General features: G+C 34.8%; 1 protein-coding gene across 3 annotated transcripts in view; it reads left to right on the top strand.

The window, feature by feature from the left end:
• Nucleotides 1-23663, top strand: part of ALCAM (activated leukocyte cell adhesion molecule) — a 221970-nt gene that overhangs the window by 181333 nt on the left and 16974 nt on the right. For 2 of the 3 annotated variants that reach the window (XM_004606735.3, XM_055127139.1), the window contains exons 7-14: nucleotides 741-868; nucleotides 2630-2762; nucleotides 8110-8222; nucleotides 10946-11081; nucleotides 11191-11324; nucleotides 14448-14580; nucleotides 16395-16433; nucleotides 16726-16843. In XM_004606735.3, coding sequence (XP_004606792.2) covers nucleotides 741-868; nucleotides 2630-2762; nucleotides 8110-8222; nucleotides 10946-11081; nucleotides 11191-11324; nucleotides 14448-14580; nucleotides 16395-16433; nucleotides 16726-16843 — 934 coding nt within the window. The remainder of the gene's footprint in view (nucleotides 1-740; nucleotides 869-2629; nucleotides 2763-8109; nucleotides 8223-10945; nucleotides 11082-11190; nucleotides 11325-14447; nucleotides 14581-16394; nucleotides 16434-16725; nucleotides 16844-23663) is intronic. The other variant, XM_004606736.2, reaches the window with a different exon arrangement.

Below are 23663 nucleotides of genomic sequence, written 5' to 3'. Positions count from 1 at the left end.
AAAAATGTCATCTTTACCAGATACGGTCTACGCTAGCCACCCTTTTCTTTCTTTTACACTCTCCTATTGAGTAGGAGGCTCAATAAAGGATTAGCTCTACATTCTCTGTAAGAATGGTCCAAAAGAAATGAAAGTTGCATCTTAGCTCCAAAGAACAGTTCTATGATCTTTTCACAGTCCTGTTGATTGTGTTAAGGATTTCCCTCTGTTTATGGGATTCATCGTTTTGAAACCAGGTCTACCCTCCTGCTGCCAAAAATCTTACTGCTGTTTAGCTCGTGTCTCTTTGTATATAACATGAGTTATTATTAAGTAATATGATTGCATGGGGTGCCTAATAGCTTTAGCTACTTTGCAAGCTGGTCCAATTTTTTCAAACTGCAAGATTCATATAATACAGCTCTACTTCCTTATGATGAAATCATATGGTGAGATTGTTCCTACTGGTGTCTTTTGCACATAAAATAACTATGGTCATTCTTCCCTCTGTTAAAGATGTTTTGTTAAGAAGAAATTGACTTTTATGTAACAGGGTCTCTTTGTAGTTTGCTTCAACCAAGATTAGTACTTGGTATAGCAAGTAGCTATTAGCTTCAATCCTTCTATAAAAAGATACATTTAAGTAATTACCATTACTAGCTACTTAAGAAAATTGTGTATAATTTTGTAATTTACTTTGTATGTACAGAGTAATTTAATCCTTGACAAAAATGTTTAACTTGTGTCTTTGATTCTCACAGATCCTACAGAACAAGTGACAATGCAAGTGCTGCCACCAAAAAATGCCATCAAAGAAGGGGACAACATCACCCTTACATGTTTGGGAAATGGTAACCCTCCTCCTGAGGAATTTTTGTTTTACTTGCCAGTAAGTGCTTCAGTATTATTAGTTGAGCTAGATACTCTCATTAGCCCTATTTTTCAGCAGCAGCTGGCATCGAAAAGCGTCTGTATTTGGATAGCTCTAGTGAGAAGGGTTTCTCTTCTTGAAGACAAGGGATAGTTAGAAAGAGACCTTTGAAATTTTTTTCAGTGTAACATCGCTCTTACGTTTTCCATAATATTAAGAAGTTTTAGAAACAGTGAAGAAAAGAATGTGAACACAGGATATTATATTTAGAGAAATTTGAGACTTCCTTATTCAAATAAACTAATGAAAATTTGTTCTTAAGAAGCAAATCATTGTCAAATGAAGTCAGATCTCAGCAAATGACCTGATATGGAGTTGAAATAGACCCAAGTTCCTTCCCAAAAAATACCCCTGAGCCTCTGAAGTAGGGATCGTTCAATTGCACATTCTACTTAGCTTTATAGTAAAACACTATGAGCTATAATCTGCTACCGTATGTAATCAAAAAGAGCCAGTTCCACAACTTTTACCAATAACATACTTAGAATAAGTGCTATATACAGAGCATAACTTAGAAACTTTCTCTGGCTTGTTTTCTAGATTTCACTGTGCTATAAAGCCAGAGTAGGAGAGATCTTTGTCTGAAGACCTCTGTTTGCCCTTCATGATCTTTCCTGGGTTTGTGGTTCACAGTATTATTTGAGAAAAATGATTTGTCTATGCCATACTTACTTCTGGGGACATATTTAATTTTCCTCTATTATATTACTCAGTCACTGTCACCCCATTGCTCATCAATTTGTTCAAGCGGGCACCAGTAATGTCTCTCATTGAGAGACTTATTGTTACTGTTTTTTTGGCATATCCAATACGCACGGGTAGCTTGTCAGGCTCTGCCTTGCGGGCTCGATACTTTCGGTAGCTTGCCAGGCTCTTCGAGAGCGGCGGAGGAATCGAACTCGGGTCGGCCGCGTGAAAGGTGAATGCCCAACCGCTGTGCTATCGCTCCAGCCCACATTACCCAGTAGTTTTTTCAAATAACACAACCTACCACATCACTAAGAAGACTAGTACATAGTAATTAAGATATTGGTTGGAAAACAATTTCTTCTAATAAGTTGATGCATGGTTTTTGTCTCGCTATTAGAGAGAAGAGTCAAATTTGTGTGAGATTTTAGCTAGGGTATATGGTAATTATATATTTTTGTCAATATATACTTCTAGTTTATCTATTTCTATCCATCCTTGATTTGCTATTACTATTTTATTATCTTCTCCTTTGAAATGTAAAGAAAGTATGTTAATATATTTCTGAATAATTATATGTTCATGTAATTAAAGAAATGTTAGCTTATTTTCCCTGTTTCTCTCTTATTACCTCCTTCCTTCCCTATCTTCTTTCCTTTATTTTATTTTACTTCTCTTATTTTTATTTGGATACGTGATATGTTTTATTTTAAATTGCCTCAAATATTTTCTCTATTTAGGAAAGATACAAATATAAAAATAAAATTGAAATTTTAAAAAATCTGCTTCACACTCAAACACAAACCATGCTGTCAATAGAGTTGCACCAATTCAGTGTGAATTACCTCCTGTATTTCTTTAGAACCATCTTTTTCTTGAATCAGATAATACAAATGATGCCCTTATCTGGCCAATCTAAGACATGCATTCCCTTTTTTTCTGTATCTAAGAAAATGTCATTTTATAAAGCAATACAACTGTCCACATAGTTGCTACCAAGTGTAATCATCTGACATTTTCCTTTGTTAAAAGGGACAGCCTGAAGGAATAAGAAGCTCAAATACTTACACATTGGCAGATGTGAGGCGCAATGCAACGGGAGACTACAAATGCTCTCTGATAGACAAAAAAAACATGATTGCTTCAACAGCCATCACAGTTCACTGTAAGTTGTCTTATCCATCATTACCAGCCTTTAGAGTCCCAGAATGGTCTAACGTGGCTATTTTTTCAAATAAATTGCAGCTATACATTTTTAAAATAACATAGTTTCGGTAGACTTATTGAGAAGCATCAGTGCAAGTTCAACATTGACCGAGATTTTTACTACAAATTGAAGACTAGCATGAATCTAGTAACTGCAACTTCTGACAGTGATAACCTTTTCTCTTTCATAAAAGTCTTCAAAATGTATTATCAATAAAATATTCAAATAGTTATAAAATAAATCATGTCATATTTTAATAAAAGAATTAGGGATTCTTGAAGTTCATAAAGTTTGCATGTGCCCAGAAAAGTTTAATTTAGGAATCTTGTTTCAAGTGAAAAAAAAATGTTAACACAAAAACCCCAGTTACACAAAGTTTCTATAAGTTCAACTGTGAAGAAGAGCTAGAAAATACTTAAAGTTTTATTAGTTTTTATGTAAATGAATAGCAAATATTTATAGAAACAGAACCTCTTCAAAGCCAATTTGAACATAATTTTATTAACCTCTTTTTAAACCTACAGATACTCCAAACATTATATTCATTTCAACATAATAGAAAACAATAAACATAGAAAACAGAGCTTTTCTTTGAGTTTTTTAATTTTTAAATTCCTGACACTATATTATTGATGTACCTGATACTCTATGGGAATAGGAAACTAATTTGAACTTCTTCCTGTGGGCAGGAAGTATTGTGGGCAAATATCAGTCTTTCTCGGAGATATAGACCAAACTTTCTAATAATCCCTTTGTACCCAACCTTTCTGTCAATAAAATGTCTTTTAGATGAGGTTACCTATGGACCCATTGAATATGAGGGAATTCTGTGTTTCTGTATTGAAAGAGATATTAGAAATTGCTCTGAGATTTGAGCTTTGTTTTTCATTCTATAATTTTGGATATCTTGCAAGATAGGCATGAAAACTTTGAGGGAGATAGAAGGAGATACACCGGGGACTAGAGGGAGATCAGATGGTTGCTTCTGAGTGTTTGATACTGGGAGCACACCCTGGGGAGCCCTATAAAAACAATGGACTGGTAAAAAGTGTTCTAAAACTTGCCAGTTCTATTTGCTTCATTTGCATGTTGTACAGAATTGAGTTTGTCTGCCATCTGAGTTTACTTAGGCGAAAATCAATGATCTCTCAAGAAGACATGCTTTATTTCAAGAATCACTCAATTATTGAAACAATTATACAATCTGTTCTATAATAAAATTATATAGTGAGGTGAGGAAATATGTAAAAAAAGAATTGCATCCAGAATAACTCTACTGGCATTATTAATGGGATCTTAGGGTCAATAACCAATAAATTGGTGTTTAGAGATGTTATTAAATGTTTATGTTTAAAAGATACTCAATACTTTCATCCCTGGAAGGAGACGGTTCCAATTTTTTGTAACACCACAGGCAGAAAAGCATCAGAGATTTGTTTGCAACTATGTAGTGTATAGATGATTGAGCATCTGTGACAGAGAAAAAAATTAAACAAAAGCTTGTAATAATTTAATTGAATTATGGCTTATTTAACTGGATGTAGATGCTTTTTGGTTTTAACTATTGACTAGGCTTTGAAAGCTGAATAAATAATTGCAAGTATATCAGTTTTACTTGAAATTATAAAAAAATAAAACTTAAAAAATTACATATTCATTTAATTATACAGGATTATCTGTTTGTTTTCCAAAAGAAAGATTTGTTTCCTTTCCATGGATGACTGTAGGGCAGAAAAAAACCTACCCATACTTACCTGTTTGCAAAACAGACATTTCATGCCTAAGAATCATAGTTGCTCTGTTATATCTCCTGTTCCTCTGCCAACTTGCATGCACAGGGATGATTCATCAGAGCTTTTGATGTCATCATCCTTTAAAATCATTACTTTGATCTTTATGTAAAGTCAGCCATCCAGCCAATAAAAGTTTCTAACTCACACGGTGTATACTTTTATCTAAGAATAAGTTAACCTAATATTCTGAGAAATTCTACTGTTCTAGGAAATCATACATATATCAATATTAATGAGAAACAGAGTGTGTTCTTTCCTTATTCAATAACAGGTGTTAAGGACCTACAATTTGTTAGACACTGAGAAATTCACAGTGACAAAGCAAGTCATAATCCCTACATTCATGGCTTACAAACTAAAACAAGAAAAAAGAACTTAAAATGATGTAATCAGGGCCAGAGAGATAGTACAAACATTAAGGTGTTTGCCTTGCATGAGACCAAATCTGGGTAGATTTACAGCACTGCATGAGCACAGAGCCAGGAGTAAGCACTGATCACTGCTAGGTGGGGCACACTTCTTCCACCTTTCACCCCCAACCCTGCCACAGAGAGAAAGAGGGCGAAAGAGAGAGACAGAGAGACAGAGAGACAGAGAGAGAGGTGTAACCATCAGAAAGCTAAATGATTTTGAAATAAAAAGATGTATGTCCAGGGTGCAATGGCAAACTGTCATAAAATGAAATTCCAGCTCTCACTGTGGCAAACATGTTGCTTTATAGCCCAGTACCAGTGAACTCTATAGATTTACTTTAATGTGTAATCAATCATAACATGTTATGCACTACTATGAAATAGCCAGCTTTTTCACCTCTCTGCCTTTGTATATGTGGCCGAACAGAACTTGAGGCTGTTGTTTGATTTTTTTTAAATCCTGCAATCAACAGGGGCCATAGTTTGGCTCTGTTGTCTAAACCCTATAATCTTTCTTTTTTTTTAATTTATTTATTTATTTATTTTTTAATTTTAATTTTTTTATTGAGTCACCATGTGGAAAGTTACAAAGTTTTCAGGTTTAAATCTCAGTTATACAATGCTCGAATACCCATCCCTTCACCAGTGCACATATTCCAATACCAAGAATCCCAGTATAGCTCCACCCCACCCCCTCACACCCCAACCCCCCCACGCCCCTAGCTTCCCCACCCTAAGCCCCCCCCCGCCTGTGTAACTAATATTTTCACTTTACTTTCACTTTGATTGCATTCAATATTTCAACAAAACTCACTATTATTGTTTGGAGAATCTCTCCCCTAAAGTCAGACCTGCTGAAAAGGAAGCATTAGATAATTTGTTTTCCATTGCTGAGGATGAAGAGGTATGAGGTCGAGTGACCACACTTAGCGGCCTCTCGGTTTTGGGTTTCTGTATTTTAGTATTTTAGTAACTAAGTCCAGAGAGATATCTGTCAGAAGTTGCATCATTGCCAACTTGCACTTCTCAGTTACATTATATTCCACATATGAGTCCAATCTTTCTATGTCTGTCTCTTTCTTTCTGACTCATTTCACTCAACATGATACTTTCCATGTTGATCCATTTATATGCAAAGTTCATGACTTCATGTTTTCTGACGGCTACATAGTATTCCATTGTGTAGATGTACCAGAGTTTCTTTAACCAGTCATCTGTTTTGGGGCACTCTGGATTTTTCCAGATTCTGGCTATTGTAAACAGTGCTGCAATGAACATAGAAATACAGATGCCATCTCTACTATACCTTTTTGTCTCTCCGGGATATATTCCCAGGAGTGGTATTGCTGGGTCAAATGGAAGTTCAATTTCTAATTTTTTGAGAATCGTCCATATTGTTTTCCAAAAGGGCTGAACCAGTCGGCATTCCCACCAGCAGTGAAGAAGAGTCCCTTTCTCCCCGCATCCACACCAACACCGGTTGTTTTTGTTTTTGGGGATGTGGGCCAGTCTCTGTGGTGTGAGATGATATCTCATGGTTGTTTTGATCTGCATTTCCCTGATGATTAGTGATGTTGAACATTTTCTCATGTGCCTCTCAGCCATTCGGATTTCTTTAGGAAAGTTTCTGTTCATTTCATCACCCCATTTTTTGATCGGGTTGGCAGTTTTCTTCTTGTGAAGTTCAACCAGTGTATTGTATATCCTTGTTATCAACGCTTTATCGGATGGGTACTTCGTAAATATCCTTTCCCATTCTGTAGATTGTCTTTGTACTTTGGTCACTGTTTCTCTTGAGGTGCAGAAGCTTCTTAGTTTGAGATAGTCCCGTTTATTTATCTCTGTTTTCACTTGCTTGGCCAGTGGCGTGTCAGCTTTGAAGATACATTTGGCTTCAATGTCGTGGAGGGTTTTGCCGACCTTGTTTTCAAGGTACCTTAGGGATTCTGGTCTGATGTTGAGGTCCTTAATCCATTTTGATCTGACTTTTGTACATGGTGATAGGTGGAGGTCTAAGCCCATTTTTTTACATGTAGCTGTCCAGTTTTGCCAGCACAGTTTGTTAAACATGCTTTCCTTGCTCCACTTCGCCTTTTTTGCTCCCTTATCAAAGATTAGATGGTCATATATTTGGGGGGATGTGTCAGAGTATTCAACCCTGTTCCATTGTAAACCTTATAATCCTTCAATAAAGTTTTTTTCAAAATCTTAATAACAATTTTACTATGAGATGTTGGTTTCATACTGCTATATATTTTGATCAATTGATTATGTACTAAACCTACCTCAAAAATTATGAATTACAAACTCATTATTTATTTCTGATGATTCATCAGTGTTTATCATGCTATACCTGCATGTATATACACTAAGTAATTATGCTCATAGAAACTATATGCAATAAATTTTCAGTTGTCTTGGATTTCCCTATACAGATCATGTTATGGTAGTACAATTTAATAGAAAGTACTTTGTATTTGAAATATACAAAGCACTTCTCTGGATGTGCTTAACTATGTTTTTTAACTATGTTTTTAAAAGATGATATCTGCTAACAGGATAACAGTGTACCTAACAATGAATATAGTTAAAATCTCTGCTGAATGAGGAATGGGATAATATTTCTAAAGAATATATGTCTAACTTCTATAGTAGATTCTTTTTAGGGGGAAACAAAATCACATACTATCTCATGGTTTTCCAGTTATCACCCACTGTGAAAATATACTTGAGTTTTCCACTTTATGTCTTACCAGCTCTTTTTGTATTTACCTACTCATCATCTTTATTTTCTTCCAAAAGTGATTTAAGAGCATTTTTAAGATGACGGGTTCTAGAGGAATCAAAACATCAATGTGCAATCAAAACATCAATCATGTTAACTGCAAATAAAATGAATAATCAATTACATTGACTATTTTCTTGCTCCAAATGTCTCAAAGCCGACTTGACAAACTGGACTGATTGTGCTACAATTGTTATTTCAATTATATAATCAGTTCTAAGTTTTCTAGAGTGGGCCAGAGCTTTTCTTTTCATACTTTAAAGTATTTTGACTTACCTGGAGTTTGCGTTTCAAACAAATTTTTTTCTTTACAGATTTGGATTTATCCTTAAACCCAAGTGGGGAAGTGACAAAGCAGATTGGTGATACTCTGCCGGTGTCATGCACAATATCTGCTAGTAGGAATGCAACTGTGGTATGGATGAAAGTAAGTAGTATTTCATGGGGAAATCCCAGTGTTTAGACCCATCCTCCTATCTTCTTTTGTATTTGGTAGTACATCTTATCATGCATATTTGTGGGTTTTCACAGCAAATCTCATTCTACCTATACATCACAATACAAATCTTGTCACAATCAAATGTTATAACTAGAACATCTCTGATTACTTTGTTTGGACTGTCAATTTTACTGTGTCTATAAACAATATGTAGTTATGCACATAGACACATGGACAGGCACACACTGAGATATAGTTATATATTTTTACCAAAATATTCATGATTTATAATGTGTTCTAATCATTATTTTTACGTATCACTAAAATGCTATAAAATGTGTAGGACATTTATTTCTTCTCCAATTTAATTATAAAAACATAGAAGAGAAATCCAAAAGCTGGTAAGTAGCAAGGGCTCAAACAGAAGCTGCACTGAATATAAATACTGTGCTCTAATCTCTAAAATTTCATCTTTTTTGCTGATACCAATCTTAAGTGTTGAAATGCTGATTCAATTGAATTAGTAACTTATTGAAAGTAGAGATATCTTTTCATCCATAAGCATTAGGAGTAACTGGAATATACCTGGAATTCAGTATTTTCTAAGTGACTCTTTTATAAACAGTGTTAGTTCTTTATTAATGAGATTGTCTGATATATAGCCTATTAAATTGTGACCCAATCTTAACTCTCCTTTTAGAGTAAGAAAATAAGATTGATAAAATTTGTGATGAGGCAATGCTATTATCATAGGAAAGCTCGCAACTATATATAAGACTAATAGCGAAGAACAGTAGAAACAAGGGCCAGGAGGATTGGTCCACGATTGGAAGTTTGCTTCAAGTGCTGGGGGAGAAGGCAGTTGGGATAGAGAAGGGATCACTATGACAAAGATAGTTGGAAATGAGCATTCTGGATAAGAACTGCATGCTGAAAGTAGGTAAAGGAACAAACGTAAGAACCTCTCAGAACCTGTATTGCAAATCTTAATGCCCAAAAGGAGATTGACAAAGAAGAAAAGTAGAAAAAAAGTAGAATAGAAAAAAGTAGAAAAGTAGAAAAAAGTAGAAAAAGAAGAAAGAAGAAAAGGTGGCGAGGGGCAGGGTGTCAGGAGGGTTAATGGGAATACTAGTGGTGGGAAATGTACAATGGGAGAGAGATGGGTGTTAGAACATAGTATGACTGGACAGGTTTGTAAGTGTATACTCACAGTTATTCCATTTAAACAACAACAAAAACAAAAGATTGCAGCTATGACACCTCCCCTTGTATCCTTGGTTAAAATATCTAACCACCCTAGATTTATTACAAGAACATGGAATGCTAAAGAACACTTACTTAACCATGTGTTAACAAAACTAATTATAAGCCATCCAAAATTAAGATGATGGACAATAATTATTTTGGTTGAAAATATTGGAGGCTTTTATTTATAACATTTTTAATGGAAATATAAATTTTCAGTTATATATTATACATGATTTAGTATTGCTTTGAGATCACTTGTCATGCTGCTCCCTCTATAGCTTGCTCTCTTACTCTTAAAGTTCTGTTTCTGATATCACTCTCTTTTTAACTGTAGCATCATCATACTGCTCACTTGGACAATTAAAGTATCATTTCATAAACTATCAATTTGACACAACACAGTTGCAATAGTTGATGGTTACATAATGATACAAATTTAGATGACTAGAGCACTCAGTTAATCTTAAGAGCATTCATAGTGTGCTTTGCTACAAGACTGCTAGTGTCTACTTCATCTGCAGTCACTCTTATTAATTGAATACCTGTTATTAGTAGTGCTGGTCAATCCATTGTCTGGATGATTGATGGTTAGTGAAAAAACTTCATTGTCAACCAAAAATTTACACACCTTAGGCTTGTATATAGTTCCCTGCTTAGGAGCATTTTCATTCTTGAAATAATGGAACAGATTTTTTCCTCTAAGCACAGGCAAGTATGAAAATTAAGTGTTACATTTACTTTGTTTATAGAAATTTTATAGTAATGTGTTGTTAAAAGTTTCTTGAAAAGAGAGTTTTTGTTGTAAGGCTCATGACTCAGCAAGGTATCCTTTTGATACCACAATATCAATCCTAAATTGATAACTGTGCCATAAAATGACTTTTAGGCATTTAAGCCATCGATTACATAGAATATACTTAGATATCTGTCAATTCTAATTATCTATAATTTTACCACAAACTTCCTATCAATTGAAGTTTCCTTAATGTAGATCCATTATATTATTTACATACTTACCGAGAGTATCTCACCCGAACGTCAGAGCCTGGCAAGCTACCTGTGGTGCATTTGATATGCCAAAAACAGTAACAAGTCTCAGAATGGAGAGGTTACTGGTGCCCACTCTAGCAAATTGATGAGCAATAGCATGACAGTGATACAGTGAATCCTTATATTAGCTCAGTATGGAAAACCTATTTTACAAATAAGGAAACTGAATCTGAAAGTTGGTGAATTTGTTCTAAACTTAAAATTCAATAAATGGAAACTTCTGAAATAAAACTGTAATATGCCTGACTGTAAATTTACAACAGAAAAGAAACTCAATATTTGAAAATATCTGACATTAATAAAAAGAAACCTGCAATGTCTTTAAACCTAGAAAAATTAGTTTTGACTAAATTATCTCATAAGTGCATGTTATTATTGTACCAGGTGAAATAATTAACTTTCTGTTTTATTAGGATAACATCAGGCTTCGATCTAGCCCTTCATTCTCTAGTCTTCATTATCAGGATGCTGGAAACTATGTCTGTGAAACTGCTCTGCAGGAGGTTGAAGGACTAAAGAAAAGAGAGTCTTTGACTCTCATTGTAGAAGGTAACAAAGCATCTGAGCACCAAACTCAAACATGTCTTTGAGAACTTGATATCTGGTTTCTTTTACGATCTCAGTTTAATATTTTAGTTTAATTGTGATGATATTTTAGGAAAACCTCAAATCAAAATGACAAAGAAAACTGATCCCAGTGGACTGTCTAAAACAATAATCTGCCATGTGGAAGGTTTTCCGAAGCCAGCCATACAGTGGACCATTACTGGCAGTGGAAGCGTCATAAACCAAGTAAGTATTCATCTTTTTGTCATAGACTGTCTCTCCTTAGTCTGACAAGAGGTATTATGCAAGTAACTAAACAATAGGTTATCTTGTTATCTGCATAATATCTGCAGTATATTCTCAGAAGAAGCTTTTGTTTTTTGTGGGTTTTTTTCTTTTTTTTTTTTTTCATTTTGGGTCACCTGGTGATGCACAGGGTTTAGTCCTGGCTTATACACTCAGGAATCACTCCTGGCAGTGCTCAGAGAACCATATGGGATGCTGGGAATCAAACCCGGGTCGGCCTTGTGCAAGGCAAACGCCCTACCCACTATGCTATTGCTCCAGCCCCAGCTTTTGTTAACTCATTGATTTTTTTCCCAAAGGAACAATAACACTTAAAGAGGAATTTTAAATTTCAGGGCAGCGAAGAATGAAAGAATCTTTATTTTGTGGTCAATATGGATGTGTGTGTGTGTGTGTGTGTGTGTGTGTGTGTGTGTTTGCTTCTGCTTTGTATTTGGGTCTCAACTGACTATGTGCAGGGCTTACGTACTCTTGGTTCTGAGTAAGTTATCACTCCTTGAGGGATAAACTGGGATGCTGGGGAATTGACTCAGGTCAGCTGTGTGCAAGGCAAGTGCCATACCCTCTGTACTGTCTCTCCAGCCCAAGCTTCTAGTTTGAAAAGAATATAGAATGGGTATTTTTCTAGTTATTAATTTCTGAAACTTATGTAACTGAAACATTAAGGTATAAACTTTTCTGCATAATAAACTTGCACATCTAAGTGGTCTCCGTTACTTTGCTTACTAATTCACATACAGTGATAATTCATCTTAAAGCTGGTCTCTGGGGAGAAGTAAAAAATCACAATTCCTATGCTTGAACATGTGCCTGGTTTGTATATGATAGAGCTAGGATCAGAGTGAGGCTTACTAAAATATATAGTTCCTAGAATATTTTCTTCTTAACAAAAACAGACATAAAGCAAAAACGAATATTAATGCCTTTGGCAGGATGCTTTAGTAAGAGTAAAGGATGGAGAATTTATGAATGCTACCTGCAGTTTTTTCTGACAGAAAAAAAAATGGGGAAATAAGAGTCTGACCTCTCACTCGGGGTTCATAGTTGTTAATGTCAGTCGGCTTGGGTTACTACTGACACACTTGTTAATTCCATTTTCCTTACCAGTCTTCTGTGCTTCCTCGTAGAATCTCTAGTTAAAGACTCATCAGAGGAGCTGGAATGATAGCACAGGAGTAGGGTGTTTGCCTTGCATGTGGCTGACCCGGGTTCAATTCCCAGTATCTCATATGGTCTCCCAAGCACTGCCAAGAATAATTTCTGAGTGCATGAGCCAGGAGTAGCCTCTGTAAATCACCCAGTGTAACCCAAAAAGAAAGAAAAAAGAAAGGACTCATCAGATACACACAGAGAGTGCCATTTGATTATCTGATTCTATGCTGCCTTCTTTTGGATCCAGCTGAAATCTCAGGAAGCTTGAATAAAGCAGAGTTGCAATTTAGTTTTAAGTTAAAATTGCCACTCTTTTTCTATTAAGAGAAGCTGAGCTATCGATTCGGTTTATACAATGTAGTTTGGCAAAGCAAATTGAATTTTTGTTCTTTCACCTATGAGCGATCCATGCATGTATTTGCTTATCCCCCAAGATGAAAAGCCACTAAAGTAGTTGCGTACTTGAAGCAACTACTCCTCATACGGAGCTGGATAGGATGGGTATACAAAAGCAAGAGAACATTCACAAATTGGGTAAAGAGCCTAGGAATTCCTGAACTCTAAGGTAATAGTTTTCTTGGTTCAAAATAAAAACTTATGTCACTTGAATTATTGACACAGTATAGCTTTATTTTTGTGGCATGAAAAATTCTTTTATATTCTTTTTGCTTTTAGTTCAAGTCAATAATAATCACAGATTCCAAATTTACACACTGCATTTCAATTATGGAAAAGTTCCGAAAAGTGTTTATAAAATATGTCATTATGTTTAAAAAGAAACTTTAGTTACTGGTAATGAAAGAATAACAGAAAAATAATTTTACTCCTAATATATATTTGATTATTGAAAAATGAATGAAAACATTTCTAAAAGACTACTCTAAAAGTGAGCAAACGTGCTCTATAGAGCTGAAATAACAAAACCAAAAACTTTGTGAAACAATTACAAAAATACTCTTTGGAAATGAAAAAAATGCAGATAAATTTGCTATGAGGATGAAAATAATAATGCCATTCTTCATTGTCAAGGAGAAGAATTGGCTCTGCCCCTCTAGGTGATATGTTATTTTTCTTGTTCTACATTTGTGCTGATCCATCCATAATATTTCATTTGTTCTCTTTTCGATCACATGTTAGATCTCTTATTTTTCAATTCTTGATACCTCTGCCCCATCCCAGCCGTAGGTACTAGATGATATCCCTAAGCTTGACCTTTTCTCTTCAAAGCACTGGCCATTTCAATGTAGTTAGAGATAAGAACAGAGTCACATGATACATTATGTGTCTAATATGAGTAAGAACAGGGTGCAAGTCCATACTTAGTTACATTCAACTTAGGGATCAAGTTCTGAGGAAGACTGTAATGAATTGTCACCAATGTCTGTAGAAGTAAATGCAGTGATGGCCCTAGGTAACATTTCAGAAAGTCAAGTGCATTTACTAATATAGAAAAAGAAAAACACCTTCTATTATCTTGCTCATGGAAATGCAGGATTTTTTTAAATTTTTCTGTCGGCAAAGCTTACATACATAAACGCACATGGAATTAACCCTGGTAGAGAAGAACAGCGACTTCAATTACAAGTAAGATTTAAGTTTTTGAACTTGAAAGAATCCTTCATTGTTTTGTGACAGATAATTGCATACCAGTGTTAGCTAACCTGAGCTTCTAATGAAAGTTTAATTTAATTACTAGAATTTAAATTAGAACTAGAAATAGGAATCCAGTTATGAATTCACTAATCTTTTTTTCCTCCCTGATACAGATAAATGTTACTTTTTTGTTTTTATGGTATTAAATTCTAGATAGCATCATAGCACACACGCCTATCCAGTTTCACTTGGCAGTGCACTTTCTCATTCTTGTAACATGTTAAACTCTAAAACCATCTTCCTTTTTTCTATTTCCAGACAGAGGAATCTCCTTATATCAATGGCAGGTATTATAGTAAAATTATCATTTCCCCTGAAGAAAATGTTACATTAACTTGCACAGCAGAAAACCAGCTGGAGAGAACAGTAAACTCCTTGAATGTCTCTGCTAGTGAGTATTTTATTTCTGGCCTTTAAAAACAGTAAGAAAATTTGAAGTTATTCTTCATTAGTTTAAAATCTTCAATTCCATCTTCCTGTACTACATTATGGTAAGTTTTATTTATTTTACATTTGATATCACCACCATAAGGTTCTTTTGTTTTTCCCTTGGTATCCATTCTGTTACTATCTATGTGTTGGTAAATAAAATCATTTTGTGTTTTATAAGTCATAGAACTTATCTTTTACAGGATATTTTCTAAAATCAACAGAGGATAAAAATGGATTTGCTTTCATCTAATCCATATAGTTATTTAGAGATAAAGGAATAACTCAGAGGCTATTCTCAATATTTTATATCATTTTTAAGTTTGGTAAAATTTTTTATGACCTTTAATCTATTACTTTACAATCCAATTTTTGTTATATTTGTCCTATCCTTTTATTACATAAGAATGTGACATGTTTACAATAATTCAGCAAATTATTATTTGCATTCGTGAAGACTCTTCAAAAATTATTACTTCTGAGTATCCTACTTGAACCATAGCTATACAAAAGATAAAAACTATCTCAGAGAAAATGAAAAAGATTTATTCATGCTGAAACCTAGGTAATGCATAGATACCAATGGCAACTTCTAATTTGAAATATTTCTTCATCTTCAGTTCATTGTTTCTATTGTTGTGTCAAAAAAAATTGGGAATGTCAAAAATAAAGTGTCTTAGAATGAGCTTTACTTCTGCAAGACTGCAAACTTTCATTCTTCAATCGGAATCCATATGTGACTTAACAGGCAGAGACTATTTTTGCTACGAATTAGAGCTAGGAAAAAAAATAATTGCCTAAAGATAATAGTCATTTTGCAGATTACGATTAGAGCATAAAAGCTTATTTCGTTGACCTGGGAAAGGACCAAACAAATTTAATTCTAAAACAGGAACACTGACTTTTCACAAATCAATTCTGTAAACATTGATTTTTTTCTACCTAGAAAGAGAATCTATCCTTTATTCCTGAACACAAGTCTTTCTTTATTCTATCCCATTGAATAGTGCTTTTCTGGACCTTGCAGTGACTTGATCAACATTTAATTGAGTCTTTTTTCAAATTTGCAAGCACCTTCTGAGATTTCAATTTAGTATGTGTGAAGAAGGGTCAGAGAACCTGTATTATAACAACTATCAAAGGGAGTTTTGATGCAAATCCATATACATAGAAGACTATATATGCAGTTTAATATAAGATGATAATCCACTGCAGGGGCAAATACTAAAGTGTACTAGCAGAATTTTGCTGGCAGTTACATTTTTATTGGCTTTTACAAATATGTTTGTTGCCTCTTAATCTCTGAGACATCCTCACTTTTAACCATCACAACCACATCTTTGATAAATCCTGAGTGATAATTTTTTGGCACTGGGAAAAGAAAATGAATTCCCCTGTATTGAGACAGGAGGAGTTGTAAAACCCTGCATTGTAAATTGTATATGTAGTTACTTTGTTCTCTAAAAAATAAAATAAAATTCTAATAAAATTTGGTAGATAGTAGAGAAATTAATGTGAACTTCATAGTAATACTGCAGCTTATCAGTTTCTCAGATAAGCTAATATCTATCTTTGCATTATAACTACCCTCCTTTCCTTAACACAAGATTGACTGTAGGAAACTCTCCCTCTAGTAAGTGTAAATTTTTTTTGTCCTTAGTCATAGAATAGATCTTTTATCTTTGAGTGTTATTACATCATTCTATAATCGTAAAGGTAACTTTTCTATTTCAACAAATTTTGTTTTTAATTTCATATTAACATTTTTCATTTCAGTAAGTATTCCAGAACACGATGAGGCAGACGAGATCAGTGGTAGGTACTATGCTGCCCACTCTTCTTCCTTGACTATCAGCTCAAGATTTATGAAGTGTCATTGTATAAGTAATTTTCGTCACTGCCACAGTTTGGGCTGAAATTAAAATAGCAAATGAGATGAGATAGAAAGAAGGCTAAAATCGTATCCCTTAAAATCACATTTGCATGTTGCTCACAGTAGGAGGTCTTAGCTACTTTTAATAAGAAATGGGAACTAGATTGACTTTCCCCCAGCCCCAAAATACTTGACATTGTCTGTAATTGCATGGCCTTTTCTTCTTTGTTGTAGATGAAAACAGAGAAAAGGTGAATGACCAGGCAAAATTAATCGTGGGCATCGTTGTCGGCCTTCTTCTTGCTGCTCTCGTTGCTGGCGTCGTCTACTGGCTGTACATGAAGAAATCAAAGTAAGTTTAGAAAAGTTCACTGACTTTTCTTGCTGAGAGAAAATACGATGTCTAACTTTTATCCCCACCACTGTGCATGTAATTTCTATAATAGGAAAGAGATATCCCCCAACTGGGCCTATTATGCTTTACTTTCAACTCAGTGACTTAGTTACAGACATCAGTGGCATGGCCTGGAGTGTGATTTGACATGTTCCTCTATTACTTTTTATCAGCCAATATTCTGAATTCAGTTATGTGGATTTTTCAATAGCTAGTGGATTTTTTAAAGCTTATACTACCTAAAAGTCACCCATTTCAAACTGTTTTGCTGGGGTTGGAGGAAGGTAATTAGAAATGGTGAGTCCTTATCACTGTCAGGTTATCTGTCAGTAAGACTGGCCTAACTGAAAACTTTTGGTGAGGTAGAATTATCTTATCTACTCCCCTGTCACTGCATCTCTGTTCTAGTCATTTGGCTTGCTAGAAGCTATTTCAGAAGAAAATTCCTCATTATCTTGAATTAAACACAAACACACACACTAGCGTGCACATACATACACATACATACATAATTATACACCTATCTATCTATATATATGCTTAAATATATGTATTATAAGATTAATCAAAAAACAAGGATCACCTACTTTATAGGTGATTTAGATGGTATTTAGACTAAAAATTATTAATCATATAATAATGCAGATTGTATAAATCTTATAAGCCACCTGTGAAATTATAATAACCTGGTAAAGATTCTTAATATACACAAACATGACTATTGCTCCTAATTACACCTGACTTGACCATACATTCATAAATGATCAGAAAAAGAAGTTCTTTGTTTTGTTTTGTTTTTTTAATTTTATTGACTCACTGTGAGATAGTTACAAGCTTTCATGTTTGGGTTACAATCACACAATGATCAAACACCCATCCCTCCACCAGTGCACATTCCCCACCACCATTATCCCCAGTTTTTCCCCACTTTCCCACCCTCCCTCTGCCTCCATGGAAGACAATATTCCCCAAACTCTCTCTCTCTCTCCTTTTGGGCATTATGGCTTGCAACACATAACTTTGGTGCATCTACACCAAAGTTATGCAGCTGTTAGGAGAGATGCAGTCATGAAATTTGCTTGTAAATGGATAGACATGGAGAATATCTTGCTAAGTGAAATGAGTCAGAAAGAGAGGGACAGACATAGAAGGACTGCACACGTTTAAGAAGAGGTTTTTGTATTGCATTTTTAAAGAAGTTTCATTGGTTGATTCTTTAGAATGTTCTGGATACAGATATAAGTTTAGAACCTCTTGTCTTTCCAATAAGGAAACTGATCCTTTCAGGGGATTTATATAGCAAATACCAACTTTAGGACTTCATTTTATATTTTCATAAAATCTGATGTGAACCCTTTCACAACTCAGGTGTAAAACAGTGCTAGGCCAGGGGATTAAGGTAGGAGGCGGTGCTAAGGGGTGATACAGCCAAATGTCCAAACCATAGAGTCAACAACACTGAAAGCGAGAGACCCAAACTTTAATAATTAAACATAGGAAGGTGCCTATCACGAGGGCAGGCTGGAGGGGTGGGTGTGGCAGGGTATAGAAATATGGGAGGGAACCTGAAAATATTGTTGGAGGGAAGTTGACCTTGGTAATGGGATCAGTGCTGCAATATTTTGTGTGTAAACATCAGCTATCAATAACTGTAAATCACAGTAGCACTGTAGCACTGTAGTACTGTCATCCCATTGTTCTTCGATTTGCTCAAGCAGGCACTGGTAACGTCTCCATTGTGAGACTTGCTGTTACTGTTTTTGGCATATTGAATACATCATGGATAGCTTGCCAGGCTCGGCCATGCAAGCGAGATACTCTCAGTAGCTTGCCAGGCTCTGCAAGAGGGACAGAGGAATCAAACCCAGGTCAGCCTTTGTGCAAGGCAAACACCCTATCGACTATGCTTCAGTCTCTCACTCATAAACAAGTTTGAGTCATTTGGAAATTTTTTAGCATCATACTCAATTTTCTTTCATCTCTTCCATCCACTTTGTGTGAATCACACATTCATTTTTTTAATCATATTTGTGCCAAAATAAAATATCAAATTTAACATAAAATATTTTAAAATGAAATAGGCTATTTTGTTAGAACAAAATAAAACACTGGGAAACATTTTACATTAATATGATAAAGTAATTTTGTTATAATTATCTAATTAAAATAATAAATCCCTTTTAGTTAACATGTAAATATGCAATGGTATCTATATTTCAAAATAAACCTTTTCCCTTTAAAAAAATGGCAACAGAACAATCAGAGTCCATCAAGATCTGTGATCTGACTTTACAAAGAGCAATTTGAATAGAATTTTAGTGGAGCATTAATTAAATGAAGCTGCCATCAAGGGGAATCAGTAGCTTAAAAATTTTAAAATCAAGTAATATGATCTCGTATTTAGCTCTGTTATATTCTACCTATGTCTGAAGTAGGTAGCAATACTCACATTTTGCATTGGAAAATGCAGAGAATGATTTAATGAGTTGGTTAAGGTTACACAGTTTATGAGGGAACAGATGTATTTGAAGTCAGTGATGTTTTAGAATCATTGTACTTAATTGTTTCTTTAGTTTTTGGGTCCCATGAGACAAAAGCATGCTCTTATTCTGTTAAGGTTGATGTACTTGTTTGTTCTTCTATCCATTAAGGTCAGTCACTTCTGATCTTTGCATTTATTTCCCAATTATAAGCAGTCCCCTCTAGAACTTGGTTACATCTTCTTTTCTCAGTGAACTTCATTTTCTTTATTTTTTTTAATTGAATCATCATGAGATTCAGTTATAAAGCTGTTCATGATCGGGTTTCAGTCATACAATATTCCAACACCCATCTCTCTATAGTGTACATTTCCCACCACCAATAGCCCCCTAGTTTCCCTTTCACGACCCTCCCCACCCCAACCAGCCTGTCTCTATGGCAGGTACTTCTTTCTCTCACTCTCCTTTTGGGCATTATGGCTTGAAATACTGATACTGAGAGGTTGTTATGTTTGTCCCTTTACCTCCTTTCACCATGCAGTTCTTATCCAGAGTGATCATTTCCAAATGCCTTTGTTATAGTTGTCCCTTCTCTATCCCAACTGCCTTCTCCCCCAGCAGTGGAAGCAGGTTTCCAACCATGGACCAATCCTCCTGGCTCTTGTTTCTACTGTCCTTGGATATTAGTCACACAATATGATATGTTTTACTTCCCACTGATGAGTTTGATTATTCTATGTTTGTTCCTCTTCTTCTGACTCATTTCAGTCAGCATCATACTCTCCATGTCCAGACATTTATAAGTGAATTTCATAACTACATTTCTCATAACAGGTACATAGTATTCCAGGTATTCCATTGTGTAGATGTACCACAGTTATTTTTTAAATGTTATCTGTTCTTGAGCACCTGGGTTTTTTCCAGATTCTGGCTTTTGTGAATAGTGCTGCAATAAACATAGAAGTGCAAATAGCATTTCTGCTGTCTGTTCTTGCCCCCCGCCACCAAAGTTTATTTCCATAACTGGTATTGCTAGGTCATATTGAAACTCAATGTCCAGCTTTTTCAGTAATGCCCATATTGTTTTCCCAAAAGTCTGGATGAGTAAGCAATCCCACCAACAATGGAGAGAGTTCCTTTCTCCCCACATCCATGCCAGCACTGTTTGCTCTTGTTCTTTCTGATGTTTTCCAGTCTATGTAGAGTGAGATGGTATCTCATTGTTCTTTGGATTTGATCTCCCTGATGATTAGTGAAGTAGAGCATTTTTATTTTCCATGTGTCTTTTAACCATTTGTATTTCTTCTTTGAGGAAGTTTTCTTTTCATTTCTTTTCCCATTTTTAATGGAGCTGAATGTTTTTTTTTTTCTTGTAAATTCTACCAGTGCCTTAAAAACCTTGGATACTAACCCATTATCAGATGGGTATTATATAAATAATTTTTCCCAATGTGTGGTCTGTCTTTACATCTTGGTCACTATTTCTATTGAGGTGCAGAAGCTTCTTACTTTTATATAGTCTCATTTATTTATTTATTTATTTATTTTTGCATTTTGGGTTGCACCCGGTGATACACAGGGTTTACTACTGGCTCTGCACTCAGGAATTATCCCTGGTGGTACTCAGGGGGCCATATGGGATGCTGAGAATCAAACCCTGGTCGGCCACGTGCAAGGCAAATACCCTACCCATTGTGCTATCACTCTAGCCCCTCATTTGTTTATCTTTGCTTCCACTTGCCTGGTCAGTGACATTTCATTTGTGAAGATGCCTTAAGCTTCAGTGTCATGGAGGAATCTCCCCACATTTTCTCCCCATGTACCTTACGGATTCAGGTCTAATATGGAAGTCTTTAATCCACTTTGATTTGACTTTTGTGCCTGTCATAAGAAAGAGGTCTGAGTTCCTTTTTATTTTTCTTTTTTGCATGTAGCTGTTCAGTTTTCCCAGCACCAACTGTTGAAGAAACTTCCTTGCTGGTACTTCATATTTCTTGCTCCATTGTCAAAGATTATATATTTGAGGCTCTGTGTCACGATATTAAATTCTGTTCCTTTAATCTATGAGTCTGTCATTATTCCAACACCATACTGTTTTAATTACTACTGCTTTGTAGTACAGTTTGAAGTTGGGGAATGATGTCTTCCATTTTCTTTTTTCCAGGAATTTCTTTAGCTATTCATGGGCGGTTATTTTACCTTAAAATACTTTATGGATTTCTTTGATTTCCATGGAAAACTTAGAAACTACCTATACCATCAAAGAGATAGGAAATGCAGACAGTTAGATAGACAGACAATATCTATCTCATGGAAAAATCTCTATGTGCAAATTTCCTTGTCAAAATTATATCCTTTTATAATCCACATATAGTGCACACAAGTCTAACAGTATATGAACTCTAAGAGATTTTAACTGTTTTTATCTAGGATTTCTGATATTCTCTAAGGGAATTGCATACCTTAAATTATGCAATTTAATTTAAGATAGGCTTGAGATAAAATCTAGCAGGTAGAGCACTTGCCTTGCACATGACTGACCTAGATTTTAGCTGGGTGTGGCCCAGAAGGAATAAAGTAAATAAAGAAAAAATTCTTCTGTATCCTGTGAATTGAAACATAAATGGAAGCCCTGTGATATGATCAAATAAATGCTAAATTCTTGAGCAAACCCAACAATCTTAATATTTCTAATTGTCAGTATCTTAACAGATCCTAATAGTCCTTCTCTTTCTTTCTTTCTTCCCCCCACTCTCTTTGTCTGTGTGAGTGTATATACATATATATAAATTATTTATTTATTTATATTCATGTTCCTTTATGATTTGTTACCATATGGTTACCCAAATTTAAAATCATAATTAAAAGATTCTGGACAGTTGGCAGTTGGTTTCATAGTGCCAAAGATTAATACTTCTTGTATTTTCTTAAATTATCTCACTAAATAAAGTATAAATTTTGCCTTCTGACATGATATTCATCTAAACTACTGCCACTTAATTAAAAAGTACAACCTTTTTTAATTACTGGTATCGATCATCAAAGTAACATATTTCAATTTTCATTCCAAGCACCAAAATATTTTTGTTAAGTACATATGGATTCTTTGCATTCCCTTCCCACTTTCCTGCCAGGGCCCTCATATATATACCAACAATTTTGCAATTTTAGTTATGTTAACTCTTTTGTTCAAGGTAAATGCACATATGTAATGAGAGAATTTGTAGGGTTCTTTTTCATTTTTACTAAAATAACTGAATTCAGGATATTGACTGGAAAAGGGGGGGGCAGTGGGGAATTTGTCAAATCACATAGTGATATTACTGGTGTTGACAGTCAACCATTCTGGAATTTAACATCTTTTTTCTCTCTTCAACTTTACAAATCAATATGAGGGTTTATTTTCATTTTTAACCAATCCCTCACCACTCTATATGTATATTAAAGCTTGTTAATAATGATGTGATCCAGAATTTCTTCCTCAATTCTAAAGAAATATAGATTTTTATTTGTCCTCCTGCAAAATAATACCATTAGCAAAATTACTGACTCATCCATTATTTTAAATCACTCTTACAACAATAAAATTATTAATTAAACACTTTATTTAAAAGCTGTAGTCATACTATTATAAAAGTAGTGAAGCTTGCTCAAAATTAGGTGGAAATTCTTTCATTAAAAGTTGAAAAAATTATAGTGAGACATGAAAAAAATAATGCCTGTCTTTCAAACATGATAGCTTAGTAACTGTACTTGGTATTGTAATGTATGAATTGACTATTGATTATTCATCTGCTGCTTTGAATCATAATTTCCTTTGTTATTTTTTTATGGACGGCATGCTGTGTATGTGTGTGTGTGTGTGGGGGGGTGAGGCCACACCTAATGGTGCTCAGGGCTTACTCCTGGCTTTGCACTCATGAATCACTCCTGACGGGTTCAGAAAACCATATGTAGTACCAATGTTCTTATTTGGGTGGTCTGTGTGCAGGACAAGTGTTTTCCCTACTATACTGTCTTTCCAAAAATATTCCATTGTTGGATATTTGCTATAGTAGAGAGAATTAACTAACAGCTACAGGTGTAAGGCATTAATTGAGTAAGTTTTCTCCATGTTTAGTTTTTTCCTAGTAGGAGAACTCTACAGATGTGGTGGTAATTTTTTTAAATGTACCCCATTTCTCTCTATCATATCCTCTCAACAATGTTTTTAGCCTGTAAGAAGTTAAATGCTGTAATTTGACTTCCTTATACTGTGCTGTGTGCCTTTTATTCCAAGAGCTAATGAAAAAAAAGAT

Source organism: Sorex araneus, chromosome 2 (genome assembly GCF_027595985.1).
Source record: "Sorex araneus isolate mSorAra2 chromosome 2, mSorAra2.pri, whole genome shotgun sequence".
In the NCBI taxonomy this organism is placed as follows: Eukaryota; Metazoa; Chordata; class Mammalia; order Eulipotyphla; family Soricidae; genus Sorex; species Sorex araneus.
The sequence above is the reverse complement of the archived record's forward strand: the minus strand, read 5'-3'. Positions and strand labels throughout refer to the sequence as shown.